Below are 24,364 nucleotides of genomic sequence, written 5' to 3'. Positions count from 1 at the left end.
GAAAAACAGAAATACACAGTCAATGGAAAAATAAGTCAGTCGAGGCCAGCACAGAGCATGCCCTGCTTCTCTAGCCTCAGTTAGCACATGTCAGCCCTGTCCCCTAACATTGTGACCCTGTACAGATCCAACAGGATGTTCCTTCACACTAGCCCAGAGAAGGAATGCAACAGCAGTCACAATGGGAAAAGTCAGCAGCAGCTCAGACACGTGTCTGGGATCAGACAAGGACATCTGACAGGTTAGACTATTCTATTGCACATCTTAAGCCCTGCAGCCAGGGCAGGCCACCAAACATCTCAGGGACTCACCCGCAAAACAAGTCCATCATCATTTGCTCCAGTCATTTTCTAGAGATGCTCTGAGGCTCAAATGAGACAACATAGAAAGGCTACAAAGTCAATAGCTATAGGTAATGCTTGGGCCATCAACGAGACCTGGATCAGAAATACATTTCCAACACTGATGGAGAAGAGTCAATGTTTGCCTGTCCTACAACTGCTGTTGGCTTCCTCAAAAAACAAACCTGAACTATTATACCATGTGGCTCATACCAACAACTGGCTACACCTCAGCCACAAGAAGCCTTTCAGGGACTCCAGAAAGTGGCTGTGGGGAGCCAGTCACATGCTCACTCACCATTTTACTGCTTTATCTGTCAACTGAAGCAAGCCACTCAGACACACATGACATTAATAAAACTCAAGTTTCCAGACCAACTCAACAACTGTATTCACCATATGTAAAAATATGGAGAACAGGGCACAGGAATGTAACACAGTTGGCAGAGTGCTTCCCACTGTGGTTCAATTCCCAGCATTGTATCAACCAAGTAGGGTAGCATATATCTGTAATCCTAGCACTGAGGAGGTGAAGGCTAGAGGATCATGAGTTCAAGATCATCCTTTGGCCACATAAGAAATTATAAGCCAGCCTGGGACACATAAAACTTTGTTATTTAAAGAGAGGGAAAAAAGGGGTTGGGGATTTAGCTCAGTGGTAGAGCGCTTGCCTAGCAAGCACAAGGCCCTGGGTTCGGTCCTCAGCTCCAGAAAATAAAAAAATAAATAAAAATAAAAAGAGGGAAAAAAAATTCTGAGGGAAGAAGTCAGAGAAAGATCCTCTTCATTTTGCTGAGACAGGGTCTCATTATGCAGTCCTGGTTGGTCTGGGACTTGCCATGTTAGACCAGTCTGACTTTAAACTCATAGAGATTCACCTGCCTCAGCCTCCAGAGTCCTGTGATTAAAAGCATGCACCACCATGCCTGGCCTTCACTTTTTAAAAAAAAATAATTTATTCATTTTTATTTCATGTGCATTAGTGTTTTGCCTGCAGGTGTGTCTAAGTCTGATCTTGGAATTATAGATGGTTGTGAGCTGCCATATGGGTGCTGGGAATTGAACCCCGGTCCTCTGGAAGAGCAGTCAGTGCTCTTAACCACTAAACCATCTCTCCAGCCCCTGGCTTTCACTTTTTTTTAGACTTGTAGACAACATCACAGTCATACAGTCTAACACACAGCTTTCTTCTCAAGAGCCACTGAAATCTAAAATACAAGCTGAAAGAATCCAGATCTCTAGGTTTAAACACTCTCCTCCTAAAAAGTTGTTCTTGTTCTCACTAGCTCACCCCTTATCTATGAAAAAGGGCTACAGAGAAAAGACACATTTTCCTCCCTACAAGTTTAAAAAGTAAGCCCCTCAGCCTCCTTGGCAGTATCAGAGTCCAACACCCACATCTTAGTCAACACTGTAACTGTTTTTGAGGTGTTTGTTTTAAGAGATCATTCTCATTGACACTGGTTTAACCACATTAGATATGTTTTATCAGATGGTAGAAAGAAATATTAAAAAGTTTTAAGTCTTCCAATAAATGTAAGTGTCCTATCTCTAAATGAAGCAGATGGGAATGAAACTTAAAGATGCAACAGCTCGCTGGACGGTGGCGCCCGCCTTTAATCCCAGTACTGGGGGGGGGGGGGGAGCAGAGGCAATGAGTTCAAGGCCGGCCTGGTCTACAGAGTGAGTTCCAGGACACCCAGGACTGTTTCACAGAGAAACCCTGTCTTGGAAAAAAACAACAGCAACAACAACAACAAAAATCCTAAAGTCACTGAATTTTAAGGTTAAAGGCAGTTTCAGTGCTGACTGAATTTCCCAGAGTGATGATAAAGAGACAAGCCCCAGGATCTACCCAAGCCCACAGGGTCCTCCTTGGCTGGGAAGTCACAAAGGCACTGAGAAAGCAGGGAGATTTGGATTCCAACAGTCCTGTCCCAGACTAAGCTTCTTTTTTGTTTTTTGTTTTAAGACAGGGTCTGACTAAACGGTCCTAGCTGGCCTAGAACTCACTCTGTAGACCAAGTGGTCTTGAATTCACAAGAGATATGCCTGCTTCTTCCTCCGAATGCTGGGATTAAAGGCCTGCATTATCACACTCAGTTCAGGCTCAGCTTCTAAACCTGGCATTTTGCAAACAACACAAGTGGAGACAGGAAAGAAAAATTATCCTAAATGCCCAAAAACACACACTCAGGTCCACATGAATGTCACTGGCAGGGTTTGCAAATTTCCCATAACAAACCTAAGGTCTGATTAAGAAAGCTTGTCCTGGGGGCTGGAGAGATGGCTCAGTGGTTAAGAACACTGGCTGCTCTGCCAGAAGACCCTGGTTCAATCCCAGCACCCACATGGCAGCTCACAAGTGTCTGTAACTCAAGTTTCAGGGGATCCAGAATCTTCACACAGACATACATGCAGTCAGAACACCAATGCACGTAAAATAAAAATAAGTAATTTATTTTAAAAAAAGAAAGAACGGAAGCTTGTCTCAGGATAGTTAAAGTCACATTATCTCACAGCTTGAACACCTGCTTTGTTACAATTACTAGGGGGAAAAGGAGACTAACAGAATAAGGAAGAAGACAAGGAAAAATGTCCCCTCTGATGCCTTGTGTCTGCTTATGTCACCCTAAAATAGGGAGTCTCCCTAATGCTGACTTTAATAAGACCTTCCTAAAGCTGGTCCAACTGGTGTTCAAGTCCCTGGACTGAAAAACAAGTTTATGAGCAGCAAAGTCACCTGACTCTGACCATGTGTACACTGTTTATCCAGATGACAGTGGCCACCACAGCTTTGATGGATGCTACACAGACTCTACTATCCCTTTGAAGTTTACTGAGGCCCCTACATTACTAAATGCCATAAAAAGGAACCTCAACTTCCAAAGGAGGGAAGTCACAAACACCACATGCTAGCAGGGGAAACCCCATTTGGCCTCTGAATTGTTAATGTAAACTTGTTACTTATATCCTTGATCTGTTACTATCTAATTACAATACTTAAAAAAAAAAAAAAGTCCTCTGCTCTACCTACAATGTGCCTACTGCTATCAAGGCCCACTGTTTAGACCAACCAGACCTTATTCATAGTCAGGAGAGAGGTAGCCCAGATCCAACTGGGTTGACAGGCTAACATCAGTTACGAATACCAGTCAGGAACTTCAAACTCTGAGAAGAGGGGGAAAGGGATAGTAAAGAGGGACTTACCCATCTCTTCCTTTGCTGACAATCTTCACTTCAAAATAGTAAATGCCACAGGCGGCAGGGATGGGGTGGGTGGCACGCACGGAGGCTGCATCTTTGTGGTTTTTGCCATGACCTGATGTAAAAAGGCAAAGAAGGGATGTCAATGCCAGGAAATACAAATGGAAGCCTCCTTTTTCTCTGTGCATGGTTAACTTCAACCCTCCTTTGCTAGAGGACCTTCTTATACTGTCCAAGGAATTGAGTAAACACATACACCTCCCACCTTTAAATCACCTCCATCCTAAACCAACCAACAGTCCTGACTGACCAAGATACTGTCCTCCATAACAAAACAAGGGTACACATAGGCAACAGAGGTGCCTGTGTGTAAGACACTGAATACTGCTGTTTTTCTAGAATCTAAACGGCCCAGCCTGGAGCTCAGGAGAAGGAAGCGGCAGAAATGGAAGTCACCATTACCAACAACTTTAGCGCACAACCCCCAGGCCAGTTCAGGGTGACTGGCAGGCAGGCAGCCCATGCACCGCCTGTGAGAACGTTACCACCTCTTTTTGCAAACATTACTGAAACTAAGCGGTGGTAAAGGGCCTAGCTGAGGTTGGAGCCAGCTCAGGACAAGACGGGAGACCCTAAGTGGAAGGTCTTGTCCCACATTGGTTTTGGACATTTACTGTAGTTCTCTTAAAGTCGTCTGTTTTCAGGACAGAGCAAAGGAAGCAGGTAAACCCCGGCCTGGCCAAACCACCCTACTCTGGACGTTCCGCTGAGCTAAGGCCCAACTCAGAGAGCCCACGCAAAGAAAGGGACATGATGGGCACAGCTTCCTTGCAGACACTCTGGACTCGTCTCCCAGCGGCCATACACGCTGATACCTTTGTAGTGGACACGGAGGTTTCCCTGGGAGAGGCCGATGTAGTTGTACTTGTCCTTGGGGCTCCAGGATCGCGGCAGCGGCGTTTCGTGCTGATTAACTGCAGGGTACAAGCGCTGCAGGCGCCGGCTCAGTTCCTGCTCCCCAGGTGACGGTAGCCCGCCCCCGGCGTCCCCACCGGAGGAGTCCCCAGCCTGCGGGTTCCCAGCTCCCGGGTCTGCCGTCGCCGCCGCCATCTTGGAGGGAGCTGCTATTGTGTCACTGGGGGCGGGGAGGAGTGCGACCAGATCTGCTTTGCTCAGCCAATGGCCTGTAAGCATCCCGGGGCCATAGGGAAACTGAGTCCGAGCCCGTGAACCTTTCTTAGTATACTACTATGCTTCACAAGATATTAGACTACATATCCCACAAGACAGAGCGCGCTAGAAGCCGGTCAACGCGGGCTCCTGAAGAACTTCGGGAGATGTAGTCCATACCTGCTCACCCACGAGCCCGTACAACGGAGACAAGGAGGCACTGGAAACTACCATTCCCGGGCAGCCAAGTGGCCAGGCCTCGAAGCTCACCTCCCTTGTCCACGGTCTCAGTTTATTCCCCTGCCTCAGTTCTATAACTGATATCAAACTTGCTGCATTGACTGGTTCTCAGAACACCCGGTCCCCGGGTCCTAGCCTATCTTGACTATTTGGCCTTTCCCCAGAGTGCTCGTCGGGGGTTGGAGGCGTGTCGAGGCCGTGACCCCGCCCTCATCGCAGAGGCCGCTGGGGCCGGTCTCTATGGCAACAGACTGTACACTACCGCAAAGGAACTAGTTTCTGCTCCAAAGTCATGGCCAGCCCTGAGACGCGTTACCAGAGTTTCTCCAAGTCCAGGTAGCACCTAGCCGGGCTGAGGGCGGGAAGGACTTGAGTACTTCCAGAGTGGGAAATGACACTGATCCAGACCGCTGCACCATCTGTTGGTTTCTGTTCTTTGGGCTAGGGCTCCAGCGCCACAGAATCAGTGATACAGAAAAGGTTGTAATAGAATTGAGACTGACTCCAGTAAGAACGTTATATACTGCCGAAAGTGCAGGCGTACTTTATCATTAGATACATGATCTCAGCTAAAGATTGAAAAGCGAAGCGTCTTATATGTGAAGCCCTCACTACAGCTCCTGTATATAAGAAGCTTTCAGTGTCTAAATAATGTTGTTTCCCGCCTTGTGCTCATCCCCAGTATTTGGAGGAAGGGCAAGGGAGGCGACTTCATCTCAACTCTAATCTTTCAGGGTCTGCTGCCTTGATAGAAAAGGGTTACAAAGAGCCGGGTGGTGGTGGCGCACGCCTTTAATCCCAGCACTCGGGAGGCAGAGCCAGGAGGATCTCTGTGAGTTCGAGGCCAGCCTGGTCTACCAAGTGAGTTCCAGGAAAGGCGCAAAGCTACACAGAGAAACCCTGTCTCGAAAAAACCAAAAAAAAAAAAAAAAAGAAAAAAAAAAGAAAAAAAAAAAAAGAAAAAAGAAAAAGAAAAGAAAAGGGTTACAAAGACCGGGAGTGGTGGCACACGCCTTTAATCCACGCACTGGGGAGGCAGAAGCAGGCTGATCTCTGTGAGTTTGAGGCCAGCCTGATCTAAATAGTGAGTTTCAGGACAGCCAGAGCTATGTGGAGAGATCCCCTTTCAAAAATAAAATAATAATCATCATAATAATAATCATAATAATTTTTTAAAGCCTGCAGAAGTCCCCAGTGACAGGAAATGCCAATGCTATGATTTAATCTAGAGCTTAAAAAAATTAGCCTACAAGAAACAGGCGGCAGGTTGAAAAGAAGAGCTGTTGCCCAACAAAACATAATCTAGGGAACTTATTACCTATGAAGAAAAATCTGTAATAGGGCTGAGGCTGTAGTTAGAATGTGTCAGGTCCTGGATCCCCAGCAACACAAAAGAATGTGAAACAAACTCAGTCTTCATTCCACAGGAAGATACAATGTAATTTCTATGAGCTAACTGGTGGCAATATGAAATACTCATTCACCATTCTCTTCTTCCAGCTATATAGAGTGACACACTGTGTCCCTTATAAGCTGGGCTGTAGTGGTGCACGCTTTTACTCCCATCACTAGGGAGGCAGAAGCCAGCCTGGTCTACAGATCAAGTTCCAGAAGAGGCAGGACTGTTTCACAGAGGAACCTTGTCTCGAAAAACATCACAACAACAACAACAAAGGGCTGGAGAGATGGCTCAGAGGTTAAGAGCACTGGCTGCTCTTCCAGAGGTCCTGAGTTCAATTCCCAGCAACCACATGGTGGCTCACAACCATCTGTAGTGAGATCTGGTGCCCTTTCCTGGCCTGCAGGGATACGAACAAATAGAATACTGTATACATAATAAATAAATAAATCTCTAAAATAATTTTAAAACATTAGGGTCTAGAGAAATGACTTGGTGGTTAAGAACACTGGCTGCTCTTTCATTCATAAGATCTAGGTGAGATTCCCAGCACCCACATGGGATCCAATATCCTCTTCTGGCCTCCTCAGGAAACACTCATATACATAAAATAGTAAAATTTACAGTAAGAAAAGTAGCTAGAAATTAAAAATAAATAATAAGTATCGCTGAGCAGTGATACCTTTAATCCTAGCACTCGGGAGGCAGAGGCAGGTGGATCTATGTGAGTTCAAAGCCAACCTGCTCTACAGAGTGAGTTCCAGAACAGCCAGGGCTACACAGAGAAACCCTGTCTCGAAAAACCAAAAAAATTAATAAATAAAAAATAAGTAGCTTTTTTGGTTACATATCTACCGGGTGTGCTTGATTTTCATTTTGTTTAAATCTAGTTTTTATGTCCAAAGTTAACAGCTATCTCCTACTGAACATTTCCATTTAGCAGTTTCTCCTGATTTCTAGAGATCTACATGGTTTCTCTACTTTCCCTTTCTTGGTGGTTACAGTATAACCAAGAACAGAATTTTCCAGGAGGCAGAGGCAGGTGGATCTCTATGAGTTCTAGACCAGCCTGGTCCACAGAGCAAGTTCCAGGCCAGCCAAGACTACACAGAGAAATTCTGTCTCAAAAAACCTAAACAGGGCCCGGGCGGTGGTGGCGCACGCCTGTAATCCCAGCACTCAGGAGGCAGAGGCAGGTGGATCTCTGTGATCTACAGAGCTAGTCCAGGATAGGCTCCAAAGCTACAGAGAAACCCTGTCTCGAAAAACCAAAAAGAAAAAAAAAAAACAAAAAACAAAAAACAGAATTTTAACCAGGCATTTCATGCATGCCTGTAATTCCATGACTCAGGAGACTGAGGCAGAAGGTTCACAAGTTGTTCAAGGGCATAGTATGGCCTTATCTCAAAAATTAAAGAAAAAACAAAGCCAGGCACAGTGGTTTATGCTAGTAATTCCAGGGCTCAGGAAACAAAGGGAAGAAGATCACTACCAGGCCAGCCTGGTCTCTATTGTGAGTTTCAGGGAAGCCCAGGATACATACTGAGAATAATCTCAAAAATAAGTAAATAAATGAATCAATTTTAAAAAATAGAATTTGGGCCAGGTGGTGGTGGTGCACACCTTTAATCCCAGCACTCGGGAGGCAGAGCCAGGCAGATCTCTGTGAGTTCAAGGCCAGCCTAGTCTCCAGATCGAGATCCAGGACAGGCACCAAAATAACACAGAGAAACCCTGTCTCAAAAATGCCAAAAAAAAAAAAAAAAAAAAAAGAATTTGGGATAGTGACTGATGTTGAGAGATGAGAAAAAGGTATTAATATAACCCAATGAGCAGATAAAGTTGTTGCACTATATCTTATTGCTCTCCAATATGTGTCTTTTAAAAACAAGAAGAAGCCAGGAAATGGTGGCGCATGCCTTTAATCCCAGCACTCCAGAGGCAGAGGCAGTCTGATGTCAGTGAGTTTGAGGCCAGTCTGATCTACAGAGTGAGTTCCAGGGCAGCCAGGGCTACACAGAGAAACCTTGTCTTGGAGAGAAAAAAAAAGTGTTGGATATTGAACCTGAATCTCACACATACCCTGCCACTGAGGTATATACTGTTTCTTTAGGTTGTTTGTTTTGAGACAGGGTTTCTCTGTGTAGCCCTAGCTGTCCTCGAACTTGCTCTGTAGACCAGGCTGGCCTCAAACTCACAGAGGGCTGTTACACAGAGAAACCCTGTCTCAAGGAAAAAAAAAGGGGGGGAGGGGGAGAGAGAGCCATGCCCCGTGGGTCTGAGTTGGAGGGCTCCCCCCTCTACAGGCTCTGTCACCCATCACAGCTTCTTTTCTATGCAGAACACGTGCACAATCTTCAGGAGAGAATACAGAAGCCAAGAGCGTTGAGAAACGAAAGCTCTCTCAGAAACGAAGAACGCTGGTCAGTGATGCTCTTCTTTTTGGAACCCCACATGTCACCCTCTACAACCTGTCTGTCTTCTACCTACAGCCCCAAACATACCCAGCAGACTAGTTTCTTCCCAGTCAGAGATAGCCGCTCACAGAAGCCAGGCTTGCCAGGCTTTAGGGGAGGAGAAGGGCATACTGGTTCCTCCTCATCTAAAAGCTGCCCATGACTGTCCCAGGTAAAAAGACTTAGCCCCTTCCCTTAATACCCTTCACTTTCCAACTCGGCATTCTGGAATGGACCACATTTCTTCACCAACCTGCCATGTACCAGACACAGTGCTGGTGTTAGGGTGACACCAGCTCCTGCCAAGGTCCTGTAATGCTGTGACTGGACCCTTTTGTCTTTATGGCCCTAGGTCTGATACAGTACTTGAGTTCCATAAATACTTATGAACAAGTGTTTGTTTTTCTGTTGTGTTTTGGTTCTGAGTTCCTCATTCCTCTTCTTTACGACTCTCGTAAAGACCAAGCACAGTGAGCAGCTCACACCTATAACTCCAGCACTTGGAAGGCTGAGGAAAATTGCTGCAAGTTTATTTGTTTTTTGTTTGGTTTGGTTTGGTTTTGGTTTTTCGAGACAGGGTTTCTCTGTGTAGATCAGGCTGTCCGCTAACTCAGAGATCAGCCTGCCTCTGCGTCCCTAGTACTGAGATCAAAGGGGTGTGCCACCACCCCTTTAATCCCTTTAACACCCTTTCTTAGAAACTATTGGTATAAAAATTAATGTGGCCAACTAAGTATGGTGGCATACACTATAATCCCAGCACTCAGGAGATTGGAACAGGAAGCTTTTGAGTTCAAGGTTAACCTGCCATATATAGACAGATCCCTCTCAAAGCCTTTTCTCGCCAGAAGGTAGAGGTGGCACACACCTTTAATCCTCACACTCAGGAGGCAGAGGTAGGCAGATCTCTGTGAGGCCAGCCTGGTCTAGAAGACAGTTCCAGGACAGCTGGGATACAAAAGGACCACTGCCTTATTACCTTACTAAGTATTTTAGTTTTAGTTTGGATTCTCTTTTTCAGTGCCTTGGATCATTCACATGCTGTGCAAGTGTTTGCCACTGAACTATAGCCTCATCCCACTTTGATGGGGCTAGAGTGGATGCCTTAGTGGTTAAGAGCACTTGCTACTCTTGCAGAAGACCTAGGTTCTGTTTCTAATGCTTGCATGGTGGCTCATAAATGTAACTCCTGTTCCGGAAGAGCTGATGCCATCTTCTGACCTCTGCAGACTCCAAGCACGTATGTGGTGCACTTACATACAGGCAAAATGCTTATACACATGAAGTAAACAAATTTTTAAAAAATTTATATATATACATATATGTGTGTGTATATATATATGTATGTATATATGCGTTTGAGCAAACTTATTGCTCTAGTTAACAATGGAACACTGCGGGCAGTGTGTTGGCATTGTGTGAATGTGTTCCTTGGAGAGGATTTGGAAACACATAGGCCTTACACTTTATGAAGCTGGGAACTGCCAAGGACAGGCCCCTATCAAAGGAGAAGAGGGCAATGTGAACCCTGTAGAGAACAAGTGAAGCCACAGTAAGGCAGTCGTTCCCAACCTTCCTAATCCTGAGACCCTTTAATACAGTTCCTCATGTTGTGATCCAATCATAAAGTTATTTTCTTTACTACTTCCTAACTGTAAATTTACTACTGTTGTGAATCGTAACGTAAATATCTGTGAAAGCGTCGGACCCCCTGGTTGAGAACCACCCCAGCTCCGGTTCTATTCCAGCCCCAGCCTCTTGCCTGCCAGATGCCTAACTCAGTTTAGACCTGCTGTCCCGGCGCTTGTGTGTTTTTTCCTACGGTGAGGTCACCAACCACCAGAGGGGGATGTTTCTCCCGCCGTAACCCAGAAGTGGGGCACCTTCCGGTTTTTACCTGCAGGGGGAAGCAAAGAGCCGGGAACGCGGGGGGACGCGGAGGACCACAACAAGGCGTTCCAGCAACAAGCCCTGGAGAGAAGCATCTACTTCCCCAGTTTTTCATTCGCCCATGCAAATCAAAGGAAGGTGCCTATGATTTCTTCAGCTGAAGAAACAGAAAGAGCACATTTACTGTCCACTTGAAAATTTGAAACACTTTCTAAACTCATCGAGATTGAGCCCCAGGTGTCTCCTGGGATTTTTTTTTCCCCCTCATACTTTTGTTGTTTTCAGATAATCTGACACAGTGGCCTGAAACTCGTGATATTTCTCCTTCCAATGGGATAGCGAAGTGCTGGGATTACAGGCCACTCCCACCAACTGTGTAAAAAGTTTGTTGTTCGTTTAGACAAACTGTTGCTACGTGGCCCGCGGACTCACAGTAGTTCTGCTTTAGCCTGCCCAGAGCCAGCATTACAGGTGTGAGCCACCACGTGAAAATGTCATGTTTCTTCTTACTCCCACATCCCACCCCTCCCCCTGAACGTTTTCCCTAATTTTATAGTAAATAAGAAATTTTTTTGAGATGGCCTCACGTAGCCCAAGCTGACCTCAAATTCTCTTGTGAATCACCTTGAACTCCAATCCTCCTGCCTCCACCCCTCAAGTGCTCAGATTACAGGTGTGTGCCAGCCCCATATGACTTATTTATTTTGAGTCAGAGTCTCACTATGTATTCTAGTTGGTTTTTTGTTTGTTTGTTTGTTTGTTTAACTCTTTGATGGCCTACCACCCAGATCTCAATAAATACACTGGGACTTATTCTTACTTACGAATGCCTGGCCTTAGCTTGACTTGTTTCTAACCAGCTTTTCTAACTTAAATTATCCCATTTCTCTTTAGCTATGTTTTGCCTCTGAGCTTTTTGCCTTTCTTTATTGTATATATCTTTCTTTCCTTCTTACTCCATAGCTGGCTGGGTAGCTGGCCCCTGGTTTCTTCCTCTCCTTCTCCTTTCCTTGCTCCTTGCTCTTCCCTAAATTTCTCCTCCTATTTATTTCTCTGCCTGCCAGCCCTACCTGTTTCTCTCTCCTGCCTAGCTATTGGCCATTCAACTCTTTATTAGATCAATCAGGTATTTTAGGCAGGCAAAATAACACAGCTTTACAGAGTTAAACAAATGAAACATAAAAGAATGCAACACATCTTTGCATCATTAAACAAATATTCCACAGCATAAACAAATGTAACATATCTTAAGCTAATATTCCACAACATTTCCCCTTTTTTGTCTAAATAAAATGAAAGATTTTAACTTTAACATAGTAAAACTACTTATAACAAAAATAGTTATCAAGTAAGAATTACATTTATAATATTCAGTCCATTTGTATTTAACAAATTCAGAGAAAATAGTCCATTATCTATATCTGTCTTATCTTAGTGATTCCAAAGTTTTATACCTAATTTACTTTCTACCATAGCTAAGGGAAACTATAACTCTATTTAGACTTTAACTTCATCAAAGATCCCAAAAGGATGTAATATTGCCTAACAACAAAGACATCTGGCTGCCTGGACAGTCACCAAAAGTTCCTCAGCAGCATTGGGGCATCCATCTTCAGCCCACAGGCCTATAGTATCTGGCATACTTTTCAGTAAAGCAGGAAATTTGAAAGACTGTTTGGCCTTGTATTGGCAGTTTGTCAGTCACTTTCCTCTGTGTCCTGTAGAATATCTGACAGACTCTTCCGTAAAGTGGGAATCGCAAAGGATGGTCCTGCCTTGTCTTGACAAAGTTCAACAGTCTTTTTCCTGTGTCCCACTTGTCCATTCTGTACAGCATACCATGAGCAATCAAGGCAAGAGCAGTTTCTTGCCCAAATGGCTGGCCTTGCCACATTAAAAGCAAACTCCATATGGAGTTTCTTTGATAACCATCATCCTTTTATGAAGTAAATTGGTGCTGCCAGGAGTGTCTCATTTTCATGAAAAACATTAGATTATTAAACAGCTTAAATGCCATATTCTGTAGGTCTTTGAAGTGTTTGAAAATCATCTATTTGTCTAAAATATGCCTGTTTAACCTTGAAAATATACCTAATGTGACTACAAGTTTATTATAGATTAACTACTAACCTCATTTCTTAATTATACATTGCATTTTTGTTTGTTTGTTTGTTTGTTTTTCAAGACAAGGTTTCTCTGTGTAGCTTTGGAACCTGTCTTGGAACTTGCTCGGTAGACCAGGCTGGCCTCAAACTCACAGAGATCCACCTGACTCTGCCTCCTGAGTGCTGGGATTAAAGGTGTGCACCACCACTGCCTGGCTATATATTGCAATTTTTTTTAAATTTTATTATTTTTTTATTTTTTATTTTTTTAAAGATTTATTTATTTATTATGTATACAGTGTTCTGCCTGCATGCCAGAAGAGGGCGCCGGATCTCATTACAGATGGTTGTGAGCCACCATGTGGTTGCTGGGAATTGAACTCATGACCTCTGGAAGAACAGCCAGTGCTCTTAACCGCTGAGCCATCTCTCCAGCCCCTATATTGCATTTTTAAATGAGCTACATAAGCACAATACCTCAAACAAGAGTAGAAACATGTATACAGTATAACAAAAATAACTTTACATTTGTATCAATATACCAAAATCCATGCCAATACCAAATATCTGAGATTAATAGTTGTTTTTTTATCTTATATTCCCCTAAATGATAACAAACATCCATAAACCACCAAATAACCAACAACCACCCATCCCACCTCTTGGGAATGAGGGCATTGTTCTCTAGACTGCTTCCTGTTGTCTGTGGGTGAAGACATCTTTAGGAGTTTCTGAGAAAGCTGAGATAATAGCTAAGTCCTAGGAAGACCAGCTATAATCTTTGTTAATATTTATCACCTGTCAAGATTCACGAGGTCTTCCCGATCAAATATGATCCATATTAACCCTGAAGGAATCCATAGCCTCTCATTTCCTGTGGAAACAAAAGCATAACCTCTTCCCCAAAGCATTTTTGACTTCTATTTGACAAATACATTTTTTTACTTCCATTTTAAAGTTAAGGCATTCCTAACTTTAAACCAGTATATTCCAAACCAGTATATAGGCTGGTTTATTTCAACAGTCCCTCTTTCAATCCCATGTCTCTTAGCAACTGTCATTTGCTTATCAGCAATCAAAAAATTCAAGGTCAATACAGCAACATACAGGATCCAGACTCCCTGTATACTACCCATCTCTATGTGGCTTATTTTTTTTATATATTACTTTACTTCTCTCTTTAAAGAATTTATTATTTATAAACTATTTACTTTTTTTCTATCTATACCCCTTTTCTTTTCTTTCTTAAGCTGATACACATTGTTAAATACAATGTAACCTGTTTAGAAGTTTTCTTTCCATCTAGATCTATCTTTACTGCATATTTTTGAATTATCGCTCAAGACTGGGAGATTTGGTTACAGCAGTTTTGGAGGCTGGTCCCCAATTACAATGGAGGACCTGGTAGAAGGATGAGGCTAAGACTGTCGAACAATGTAGTAGGGCTAGAGGTATTGAAATTCACCAAGAACAACTTCTTGGAGAGGGCTATTATGCTTATAAACAAAGACAATCTTTATGTGATGACCATACCCTGGCTTTATGCCACACAGCAGCAGCCTTGAATGCTTGGGACAGAATTGAAGAAGTAGAAAAGAAAATTGAGTGATTTACTAAAGTTATACAGGGCTCAAAAGACTGATGTCTTACAAAGACTGACTTTGGCAATAAATAGAATGATACCAAATTCAGAAACTAGATAAATAATAATTGTATCTCTGTCTTTTGAAAATGCTAATGAACAATGCAAAAGGGTAATTAAGCCATTAAAGGCAAGATCCATTGGAGGAATAGATCCAAGATAAAATCAATATTGAATCTCATGACCATGATGATGCTTGGATAGGAGAGGTGATTTCCAGAGGTTTGAAGAAAAATAGTAATGTTAAATGTTTCAATTTCGGTAAACAAGGTCGTAGAGGAATTTCTAAACAGTCTTATTAAATAAGAAACACAGAGCCAAATACAGAGTTAAAAGCCCAAGAGATCAGAACACTGGCAAAGAGCCAAGACTACCTTTAGCTTACCACTCGTTGCCATCACTTCTCCTGAGAGAGTGTTTCTTCCTGTCTGACTTGTCTTTTTATTGCCTTTCTGTTCTGCCTTCTCATTGGCTCTAATCATGAACTTCTGATGCTTAAGTCTCCATAACCTAAATGCAGAATTATACACAGTGCTAGGATTACAGGCAGGCACCAACACTATACAGTGCTTGGCAGATGCATGCTATGCAAGCTTTTTGTTTGGTTGGTTGGTTTTGGTTTTTCAAGACAGGGTCTCATTGTATAGCTCTGGCTATCCTTGAACTCACTATGTAGACGAGGCTGACCTTGAGCTCACAGAGATCTGCCTTAGACAAGCATTTAACAGCTGAACTACATCCCCAGCCCTCAATATTCTTTTCAAATTGAAGATGATTTATGCTTGTTGTAGAAATTTTTGAAAAATACACTTATAAAAAAATAATCACCCATGTTCCTGTCACATAGAGAATAATAATCATGAATAGCCTTTTGGATTTTCTGCTTTTTTTTTTGAGACAGGGTTTCTCTGTGTAGACTAGGCTGTCCTAGAACTTAATCTGTAGAGCAGCCTGGCCTCAAACCCACAGAGATCTGCCTGTCTCTGCCTCCCGAGTGCTGGGATTAAATGTGTCACCACCACCTGGCGGGTTTTCTCCTCTTTTAGTTGACTTGTCATGCTTATTCCCAAATTTTATATTAAGCCTCTTTGTAAACATTCCATGCCTATATAACAATTTTCTGTTTTAAGATACTTGGGAATTTAAATTTGTTTCCACAACTCAAAGGATACATTCAGCATCACCCTGTGTGTAACAATGTTGTTTCATTTGTCTCCCTCTGTACCAGCTGCCTGGACTCCTTGCCTCAGGCCTCTTTAACAGGAGCTTCAGCTACCCTACTCTCACAGGGTATCAGCTCCTTACTCATAACTCTTGAAAAGCCATATCCTTGAGCTGTTGGTTCTGTCCAAACAGTCTTTATACCTTCCCCACCACACTCTCTCCAAGTGACTGTAGCTTCTTCTTTCATGCTCTCATTTGAACTGTGCTACACAATCATCTTACTCTGAGATGATCAGCCTCCCCCAACACAACCCAGTCAGCACTTCCTGCCCTTTTATAACTTTCACTGGTTTCAGTCACTTCATGCTAACTTGTGACTATCAATTCACTTGTCACCTTACTCCAACTGTACTCAGCTTTCCATGTGTCTCTAGAACCCAGCAGTGATTGACTACAATGGACTCCAAAATGCTGAAGAACAAATAAAGGACCAAATTTATAAAATTCTAAAAGTAGGATTGACTGGATCAAATTATCATATTTGTATGCTGTATTTCATGAAAATATTTAAGAAAAAAATAAACCCATACATACTATTTCCTACCACATGTATCTGCTAATGGTTCAAAATGAAGTTCCCATTCATCAGGGTACCCTTACCTACTTCTCCCTTCCCCAAGGGATGCAACCCAATCACCTTACAGGCTCCATTTGTTTATCTCTGTAGTCCTGTTTGTCTTGTCCATCTAGGCATTAGACTGGACTTACCCTCCTCTCTGGTCTCATTAGCTCTACTGTGCCAAAAGGCAGAGATTGAGGCTTTTCAGGATTCACATTTTTTTGTCATAGTACAGGCAGTCAATGTTCTCTGACTTACTACAGAAGAGTATAACTCACATTTGCTGGTTCCTAGCAGGCACTACAGTGTATAAACTACACACTATATTTTCTCATGGCATCCTTGCCCCAGTGCATTGGAATGGTGACTACTATTATCCCTACTTTGCCAATGAAAAGACTGAGGCTCAGAGCAGTTAAGCCTGTGGTCACACTGCTAGTAAGGAAGATTCGAGATTTAATCCTAACTGTCTATAACCAAAAGACCACAGTCTTAATTATGGACCATATTAAAGATGTTTGTATAGCTGGGTATGCTGACACATACCTGTGATCCCAGCAGCATACAGGAGCTGGAGGAAAGAAGGTCTCAAGTGTAAGGCTAGCATAGGCCATATAGCAAAGGTATGTGTGTGTCGGGGGTGTGTGGGTGGAGGGATGCCGAAGATCAAAAAGGAAAGAGGCTGTGAGTAGAGCTCAGTAGTACAGTCCTTAACATGTGAGGTAGTTCTGTCTTGTCCTCAACAATACCAGAAAAGGGAAGGGGGAGTAATGTTGCCATAGTAACCTCAGCTGTCCCTCCCTTAAGCCCTTGCAGTTATCCATGGGTGGCCACCTGTCCCCATGGCCAACGTACACCAGTGGCCAGACGATTCTGCATAAACGAAAGCCCTGTTCAGAAGGCTGCCGGAAAAGAGCCAAGTAAGCCAGGGCCGGCCTGATGGGGGATGGGCTGGCCTAGGTTAGGTATTGGTCCAGGACATATAGCTTAGTGGAGTTTGTGGCCCCAGACCAAGAGTACAAGGATCCATGGGGTGTTAGTGACATCTCAGCCCACCATCCTCTGCAGTAGCTGGCAGCAGCAGCCCCTGGGCGCTTCCAAGCCCAGGTACCTGGAGCAACTAGAGAACTACCTGCGCAAGGAGCTCCTCCTGCTGGACCTGGGCACGGATTCTGCACAAGAGCTGAGGCTGCAGGTCAGAGCCACAGACCAAACATGTCAAGGGTGGAAAGAAACTTCATGCATCAGAACTGAGTAACGCAGACCTTCACAGGGGAAGTGGCCCCTCCATCTTCTAACTGTTCCTCTTTGGAAAGAGGAATGTCCTATGACAGAGCCTCTGGCCTGGTGGCAACAACTAGAAGCTTGAGGAACTAGCCCAGAAACAGAGAATGGTCAGTCTAGATACAGTTCAGACTCTGGTACACATTAGAAAGGGACTCAGTAATAATGGAAAGGAATCTCTGACTTCTGACCTAGACATGACTGAAGCATTACTGAGTGCTGACCATGTGCCAGGCTTTGGGCACACATTCACACATATCGCACATACAATCTTTCTGAATCTAAGTTGGAAAGAATACTCTCTTCCGCTTTGAGTTCAGAACATGAAGCCAGAATCTTCAATGTCCTGTTCCCACGGGTCTTTGATATAAGAGGGGCTACAAGTGAGAGGCTAGTGGGTACAGGGTCTGGTAGGCAAGAAACTGACTGCCTGGACAGCCAGAGTCAGCTTGGGCAGAATGGCATATCTGGCCCACAGTGGTGGGCTGCTAAGCCTCCGAGTTAGCACCAGGCAAGGCCTTTATGCCTGTCCCTCCTCTCCAGCCCCACGGTACTAAGACTTGGGTGGTGCCTGGCCAGGCACAGGTCACTAGCAGTCTCATATGGAAACAGTTTTGAGCCCACTGAGGGTGGGGGTACAGGCCAGGAAATGATAGGTTCCTTTTTTATGCTAGCCTTACAGGGAGATCTTTGAGTTCTTCATAGAGGATTTCAAGACATACAAGCCATTGTTATCCTCCATCAAGAATGCATATGAGGTGATGCTGGGTAAGACTGCAGCCCCCTTCTGGGCCCCAGTTGGAATGAATACAGAGTATCCTATTCTGACTTTTTGATTCTCTACTACTAACTGATCTTTAGGTCACTTTTTGCATGCTCAACCGTACCCTTTAGCAGGACGGTGAGGCAATCTGTAGTAAACAGAAGGAATCCCAGGAAAGGAAGGCCTTCTAGGAGGCTCCCTCGCCTGCTCAGAAGGTGCTAAGCAGGTTACAGCTACAGAATCTATGTTCCTAAGCCTCTCCATGGGAGAGATCCTAACCCTCAACATGACTCAGCCCCTGGTCTGTTTGTTCTTTTGCATGGTTGGAGATTGAACCTAGCGTCTCACATACAATGAACAAGCATTCTACCATGGGTCTCTATCCCCACCCCCTACCCTCCTTTAAAAACAAGTGTGTGAAGACTGTGGAGAAGCACTGGAGAGATGTCTCAGCAGTTAAGAGGACAGCAGTAGCTGTCCTTCCAGAGGACCTGGGTTTAAACTGCAGCATCCACATGCTCGTTAACAAATATCTGTAACTCCATTTCCAGGGGATCTGACCTCCTCTTCCGGTCTCTGCAGGCACCAGGCACACACAGGTCTCACAGACATATGTAGGCAAAACACCCAGTGACCTTAGGATCTGTGACTCCTGGCTGTTTATTCTCTGTGGGCCCCCAAAAGGCTTTTTTACCTGTCTTTTTTTATTTGTTTTTTGAGATAGGGTCTCTCTATGTAGCCCTGGCTGTACTGGAGCTCCAGTTGTAGACCAGGCTGGCCCCAAACTCAGAGCTCCTCCTGGCCTCTGCCTCCTGAGTGCTGGGATTAAAGGTGTGGGAACTCCACCCAGCGCACCTGTCTTTGCTTAGCCCACCAAAGGGAGAAAATTCGGTCCCTGGAGCCCCTGAAGGCCAAGATTGTCAGTATGAATGAGGACTGCAGTGAGAGGATCCTGGCCATGAGGGCTGAGGAGAAGTACGAAATCTCCTTGCTCAAGAAAGAGAAGATGAATTTGCTAAAACTCATTGATAAAAAGAATGAAGAGAAGATCTCCTTGCAGAGTGAGGTGAATGAATGGAGGTGGTAATGCTGACAAGGCCCCCAAGTTCCTGCTCTACCTGTAGCCTGGTGTGTTCATGAGTACTGAGGCTATCCCTAACCCCGTCTACCCTTCTGCCTGAATGGAGAGCCATCACCATCCCCAAGAGCCCCCGAGCTATCTTCACCGTGCCCTGCTGCAGTGCTCAGCATAGACTCCAGCGTGGCTCCAAGTGCCAGCAAACTCTCCATGGGTTGAAGCATGGGCTTCTTGCTAGGTTCTCAGGCATGACCACTTTCCTTTTCCTAAACTCAGGGACTACCAAGCAGCAATCACAGCCCTGTGGTGACCAAGAGTCACTGAGTACTGTCATATCTCCCACCCCACCCCTGCAGGTGACTAAACTGAGGAAGAGCTTGGCTGAGGAGTACCTTCGCTACCTTACTGAGCGAGATGCCCGCAAGATTCTTATTGGGGACCTGAATGAGCTGCGATACCAGCGAGAAGACATGTCACTAGCCCAGTCCCCAGGTAATCCAAGCCGGGTTTTTCTCCTGAGGTGCTGAAGTCTCTCAGTCACCATTTACATTCCTATTATCTTTTTTTTTTTTTTTAGTTTTTCGAGACAGAGTTTCTCTGTGTAGTTTTGGTGCCTGTCCTGGATCTCACTCTGTAGACCAGGTTGGCCTCGAACTCACAGAGATCTACCTGCCTCTGCCTCCCAAGTGCTGGGATTAAAGGCATGCACCACCACTGCCCATTCCTAGTATCTTATTATCCTGTGTCCATAGATGGTAGGAAAGGTCTGGGCTGCTAGCTGAGGCTGAGGATCCTTTAAGCTAGATTGAAAAATCACAGAATAAAGTAGGGAACTTTAACACTGCTGGAAGCTGAGACTCTGTGGGCAAGTGAAGCCTGGCACCACATGCCCTGGGCTTCTCTACTTAAGGTAGAGAGGCTGTAAACCCAAGGAATCCCAAGCAGAGAAGGTATATTAATGATGAAACAATGACTAAGGCAACTTACAGAAGGAAGGATTTCTCTCTCTCTCTTTTTCTTTTTTGGTTTTTTGAGACAGGTTTTTCTCTGTAGTCCTGGCCATCCTGGACTCTGTAGACCAGTCTGGCCTCGAACTGCCTCTGCCTTCCAAGTGCTAGGATTAAAGGTGTGTGACACCACCGCTCAGCTAGAAGAATTTCTTTGGCTCTTAAGTGTTCCAAAAGGATATTAGTCTATCATCATGGCAGGGAGCATTGGCAGTCGACAGGCAAGCATGGAATCAGAGCAGCAGTGGAGAGTTCACACATGGATTCAAAATTGGGAAGCAGAGAACACAGTGGGAATGGGCAGTGAGTCTTGAGTCTTTTGAAACCTCAAGGCTGCCCCCAGTGACACACCTCCTCCAAGGCCATACCTCTTAATCCTTCTCAAATAGTTTCAGCAGCTGGGGACCAAGTGTTCAAACATAGGAGCCTATGGGAGCCAGTCTATTCATACAGAGAGCATGCCCCAAGCACTATTTAACCCAACCCTGGGTACAAACCCCAGAGCCAAGATGATAGACTGGTGGGACCCTGGCAGGTGTTTGGGGAGAGGATCCCGTGAAGCTAACGCTGGCACTGAAGATGACACGACAAGACCTGACCCGCACTCAGATGGAACTCAACACCATGAAAGCCAACTTTGGAGACGTGGTACCCAGGAGAGACTTTGAAAAGCAGGAGAAGATCAACATGGAACTTCAAGAGCAGGTGCTGGTGGGCAGGTAGGGTTTGACATGGTAGGGTATGGTCAAGCAAGTGGGTGCCTAGGACCAATCACCTTGCCTACAGCTGGAAAGCCTGAGAGCTGACTATGAAGAAGTCCGAAAGGAACACGAGTTACTGCTGCAGTTGCACATGACCACACTGAAGGAGCGGGACCAGTTCCATCATGAGCTACAGGAGATCCATCGCACCTCCACCCCGCGACCCGACTGGACCAAATGCGAAGGTAATGATAGTTGCAGGGGCCCCAGGGCCTGCTGAAGGACATGGCCTGGGTTCTAGCTTCCTCTCCCCACCGGCAGGTATTATATCAGGGGGTGCAGAACGCTGGCTAATGCTGGCCGAAGGAAAGAACAGTGACCAGCTGGTGGATGTGTTGCTGGAGGAGATTGGCAGTGGTCTGCTTCGGGAGAAAGACTTCTTCCCTGGTCTGGTAAGAGAGTCCCTGAGCCAGAGGTCCCTTAAGATTCTGGGGGAACTATCTGGGGCTCTTTCTTGTGTAGACACAGGGCAACAGAAGGGTCCAGTTGTGAGCTGACACCTGCCTTTCAGGGCTTTGGGGAATCTGTCCCTGCTTTCCTTCGGTTTGATGGCCCTGTGGAGAACAAGAAGCCCAGCAAGAAGGAGGTGGTAAATCTCCTTGTAGATGCCTGGAAGGAACGTATTGCAGAGGAGCAGGTCAGCTCTCACTGGTTATAAATTGCCTCTGTGTAGCCTTCAGATTCAGGGTCCTTTAAGGAGTTCCCTCAAGGTGGTAGGGAGCAGGGTGGGGGCTAAGCAAGCCCAGGACATAGTAACCAAATATTCTCACCCTACAGAAAGAGTCATTCCCAGATTTCTTCTTCAATTTTCTGGAGCGTCGCTTTGGGATCAATGATGCCATAGCCTGGGCTTACACCATTTTTGAAAGTATCAAGCTCTTTCACTCCAATGAGATCATGAGTCAGTTCTATGCAGTCTTGATAGGCAAGGTGAGCTTTGGCCTAGGCCCTACCGCTTACCCTAGCCAAGTAGAAATGGCTTTTGTCCCCAGCACAATGGCTCTGCCCCTTCACTCCAGTAAGCAGCGTATTAGTAACTGCTCCCCTCGTTGTAGAAGCTGGAGAGTGTATATATCAACCAATTGGAGACACTGTCCCATCTGCAGAAGGAGATGGCAAATGCTGACACTCAGAATGAGGGGTTAATATCCATGGAGCAATTCTGGTAAGAGGCCAGTCGGGCCACTCCAAACTCTAGTCCATTATCTTGGCTAGTCAGGTTCTCAGGTATGCAGGAAAAAGGGGAGCCTCACAGGAAGGGCCACAGCCTCAAAGCCTGCTGTCCTCACTGGCTGTGGTGGGACATGCCTGGAATTCTAGCACTTGAGAGATAAAAGCAGGGGAGTCATTTAATTCTAGACCAGCCTAGAACAAAACTGTTCAAAACATGCCAAGCATGGTAGTGTAGGCCTTTAATTCCAGCACTTGGGAGGCAGAGGCTGGAGGATCTCTGTGATTTCAAGGCCATCCTGGTCTACAGAGTGAGTCCCAGGCCAACCAGATTGACATAGAAAGACCCTTTTGCTTTTTTTTTTTTTTTTTTTTTTAAAGATTTATTTATTGTGTATACAATGCTCTGCCTGCATGTACCCCTTCAGGCCAGAAGAGGGCACCAGATCTCATTACAGATGGTTGCTTTTTTTTTTTTTTTAAGATTTATTTATTGTGTATACAATACTCTGCCTGCATGTACTCCTTCAGGTCAGAAGAGGGCACCAGATCTCATTACAGATGGTTGTGAGCCACCATGTGGTTGCTGGGAATTGAACTCAGGACCTCTAGAAGAGCAGTCAGTGCTCTTAACCTCTGAGCCATCTCTCCAGCCCCCAGAAAGTCCCTTTTTCAAAAAACCAATTTAAAAAAAAAAAAAAAAAAAAGGCAAAACAAAAGAAGTTTGAGAGACTAAGGCAGGAGGATCATTGAGTTCAAAGACTCCAAAAAAAAAAAAAAAAACAAAACAAAACAAAAAACCTGTGGAGGGCTGGAGAAATGACTCAGTGGTTGAGAGCACTGGCTGCTCTTCCAGAGGTTCTGAGTTCAGTTCCCAGCAACCACAGCAGATGTTCACAAACATCTTCTGGCATGCAGGTATATATGCATACATAAATACATAAAAAACTCATACATGGGGTTGAGGATTTAGCTCAGTGGTAGAGCACCTGCCTAGCAAGGGCAAGGCCCTGGGTTCGATCCTCAGCTCCAGGGGAAAACAAAACAAAACAAAAAAAACCTCACACATAAAATACAAATAAATAAATAAATGCCTATAGAAATACTAGTGGGGATGGCCCAGTTAGACAGCCTCAATCAGTCAGGCCCTGTTGGAATTCTTATTTTCCTATAGCAACATCCTCAAGAATACCTTTCCTCTCAAGAAGGAAGAACAGATTCAGGAGCTAATGGAGGCAGCAGGCTGGGGTCCAGACAACAGCAGTACAGAAGTGTTCAACTACCGAATATTGTTTACTGAGGTGGGTGGAGACACATAACTTGACACTCCCTTCCCTAGTACTTAAACTACAGTCAATATGGCCTCACCCTGCCTTCTCCCACATCCCACTCTAGGATGAGGAGGGTCAGAGTGAGCCGTTTGTGCAAAAGCTGCGGGAACAGTACGACAGTGAAAAGGAAGCATACTTGCAAGAACTGAAGCAGGACCTGGGCCTAGAGCTGTGAGTGACCCTGGGCCCCAGAGCCCTGCTCAGCCATGGGCAAGTCCCTGTCAGATAGCATCTCAGGTGCCAGAGTCTCCCTATGCAATGGGCACGATGCTGGGTACTATAAACTACTCAAACCTGACAGAAAAATGGGTACCTCAGAGTCAGAGTACAGAGAGAAGGGCTCAAGCCTGTAAACCTGTCTTTCTTTCCTTGTGGGGGGGCAGCCCTGATGAGGTGAACCTATTGAAGATGCGTGGGGCCCTGATGAACATCGATCCCAGCCTGGACAAGCAGACGCTGAGCACCTACCTGAGCCAGGCCTTTCAGCTCCCTGTGGCAGAACTGCCACTGGAGGATGATGAGAAGCAGGAGGAGATTGTAGTAAATCTTGAGACTGCGATTGAACGGCTTCAGATAGCAGACATCAAGCGTGCAGGACCGAGAGGAGAGCCCGAGCCAACAAGCTAGAAACCTACCTCATGGGTAACTTAAGTACTCCAGTGTTGCTAAACTTCCAGTATAAAATGATTTGTCTAAGTCTATATCTTCCAGGCTGGCTGGAAAGTCAAGTGTTGGGG

General features: G+C 45.0%; 2 protein-coding genes across 8 annotated transcripts in view; one reads left to right on the top strand and one right to left on the bottom strand.

Moving 5' to 3' along the window:
* Ranbp10 (RAN binding protein 10) overlaps positions 1-5,193 on the bottom strand; it is a 61,657-nt gene extending 56,464 nt beyond the window's left edge. Inside the window, exons 1-3 of one of the 2 annotated variants that reach the window (XM_059264113.1) lie at positions 4,989-5,193; positions 4,424-4,683; positions 3,552-3,663 (exon numbers count right to left, since the gene is read on the bottom strand). In XM_059264113.1, coding sequence (XP_059120096.1) covers positions 3,552-3,663; positions 4,424-4,658 — 347 coding nt within the window. In that variant the 5' untranslated portion in view covers positions 4,659-4,683; positions 4,989-5,193. Of the gene's footprint in view, positions 1-3,551; positions 3,664-4,423 lie in introns of both variants that reach the window. The other variant, XM_059264112.1, reaches the window with a different exon arrangement.
* On the top strand, positions 4,746-24,330 carry Tsnaxip1 (translin associated factor X interacting protein 1). Of its 6 annotated transcripts, XM_059264106.1 has the most exons (16): positions 4,748-5,294; positions 8,699-8,780; positions 17,041-17,153; positions 17,302-17,428; positions 18,192-18,285; positions 19,150-19,346; positions 19,715-19,850; positions 20,901-21,070; positions 21,152-21,311; positions 21,388-21,518; positions 21,638-21,763; positions 21,904-22,056; positions 22,182-22,291; positions 23,471-23,597; positions 23,692-23,798; positions 24,011-24,330. In XM_059264106.1, exons 1-16 carry the CDS (start codon positions 5,251-5,253, stop codon positions 24,252-24,254), a joined length of 2,121 nt encoding a protein of 706 aa, XP_059120089.1. In that variant the 5' UTR covers positions 4,748-5,250; the 3' UTR covers positions 24,255-24,330. The 6 variants fall into 6 exon arrangements, with proteins under 6 accessions (XP_059120092.1, XP_059120089.1, XP_059120091.1 ...); XM_059264107.1 differs by lacking the exon at positions 8,699-8,780 and having other exon boundaries at positions 5,190-5,294; XM_059264108.1 differs by lacking the exons at positions 17,041-17,153; positions 17,302-17,428.
* Positions 24,331-24,364: the final 34 nt, after the last annotated feature.

Source organism: Peromyscus eremicus, chromosome 5 (assembly GCF_949786415.1).
Source record: "Peromyscus eremicus chromosome 5, PerEre_H2_v1, whole genome shotgun sequence".
Lineage (NCBI taxonomy): Eukaryota > Metazoa > Chordata > Mammalia > Rodentia > Cricetidae > Peromyscus > Peromyscus eremicus.
Note: the sequence above shows the minus strand (reverse complement) of the source record. Positions and strands in the feature narration are given on the sequence as shown.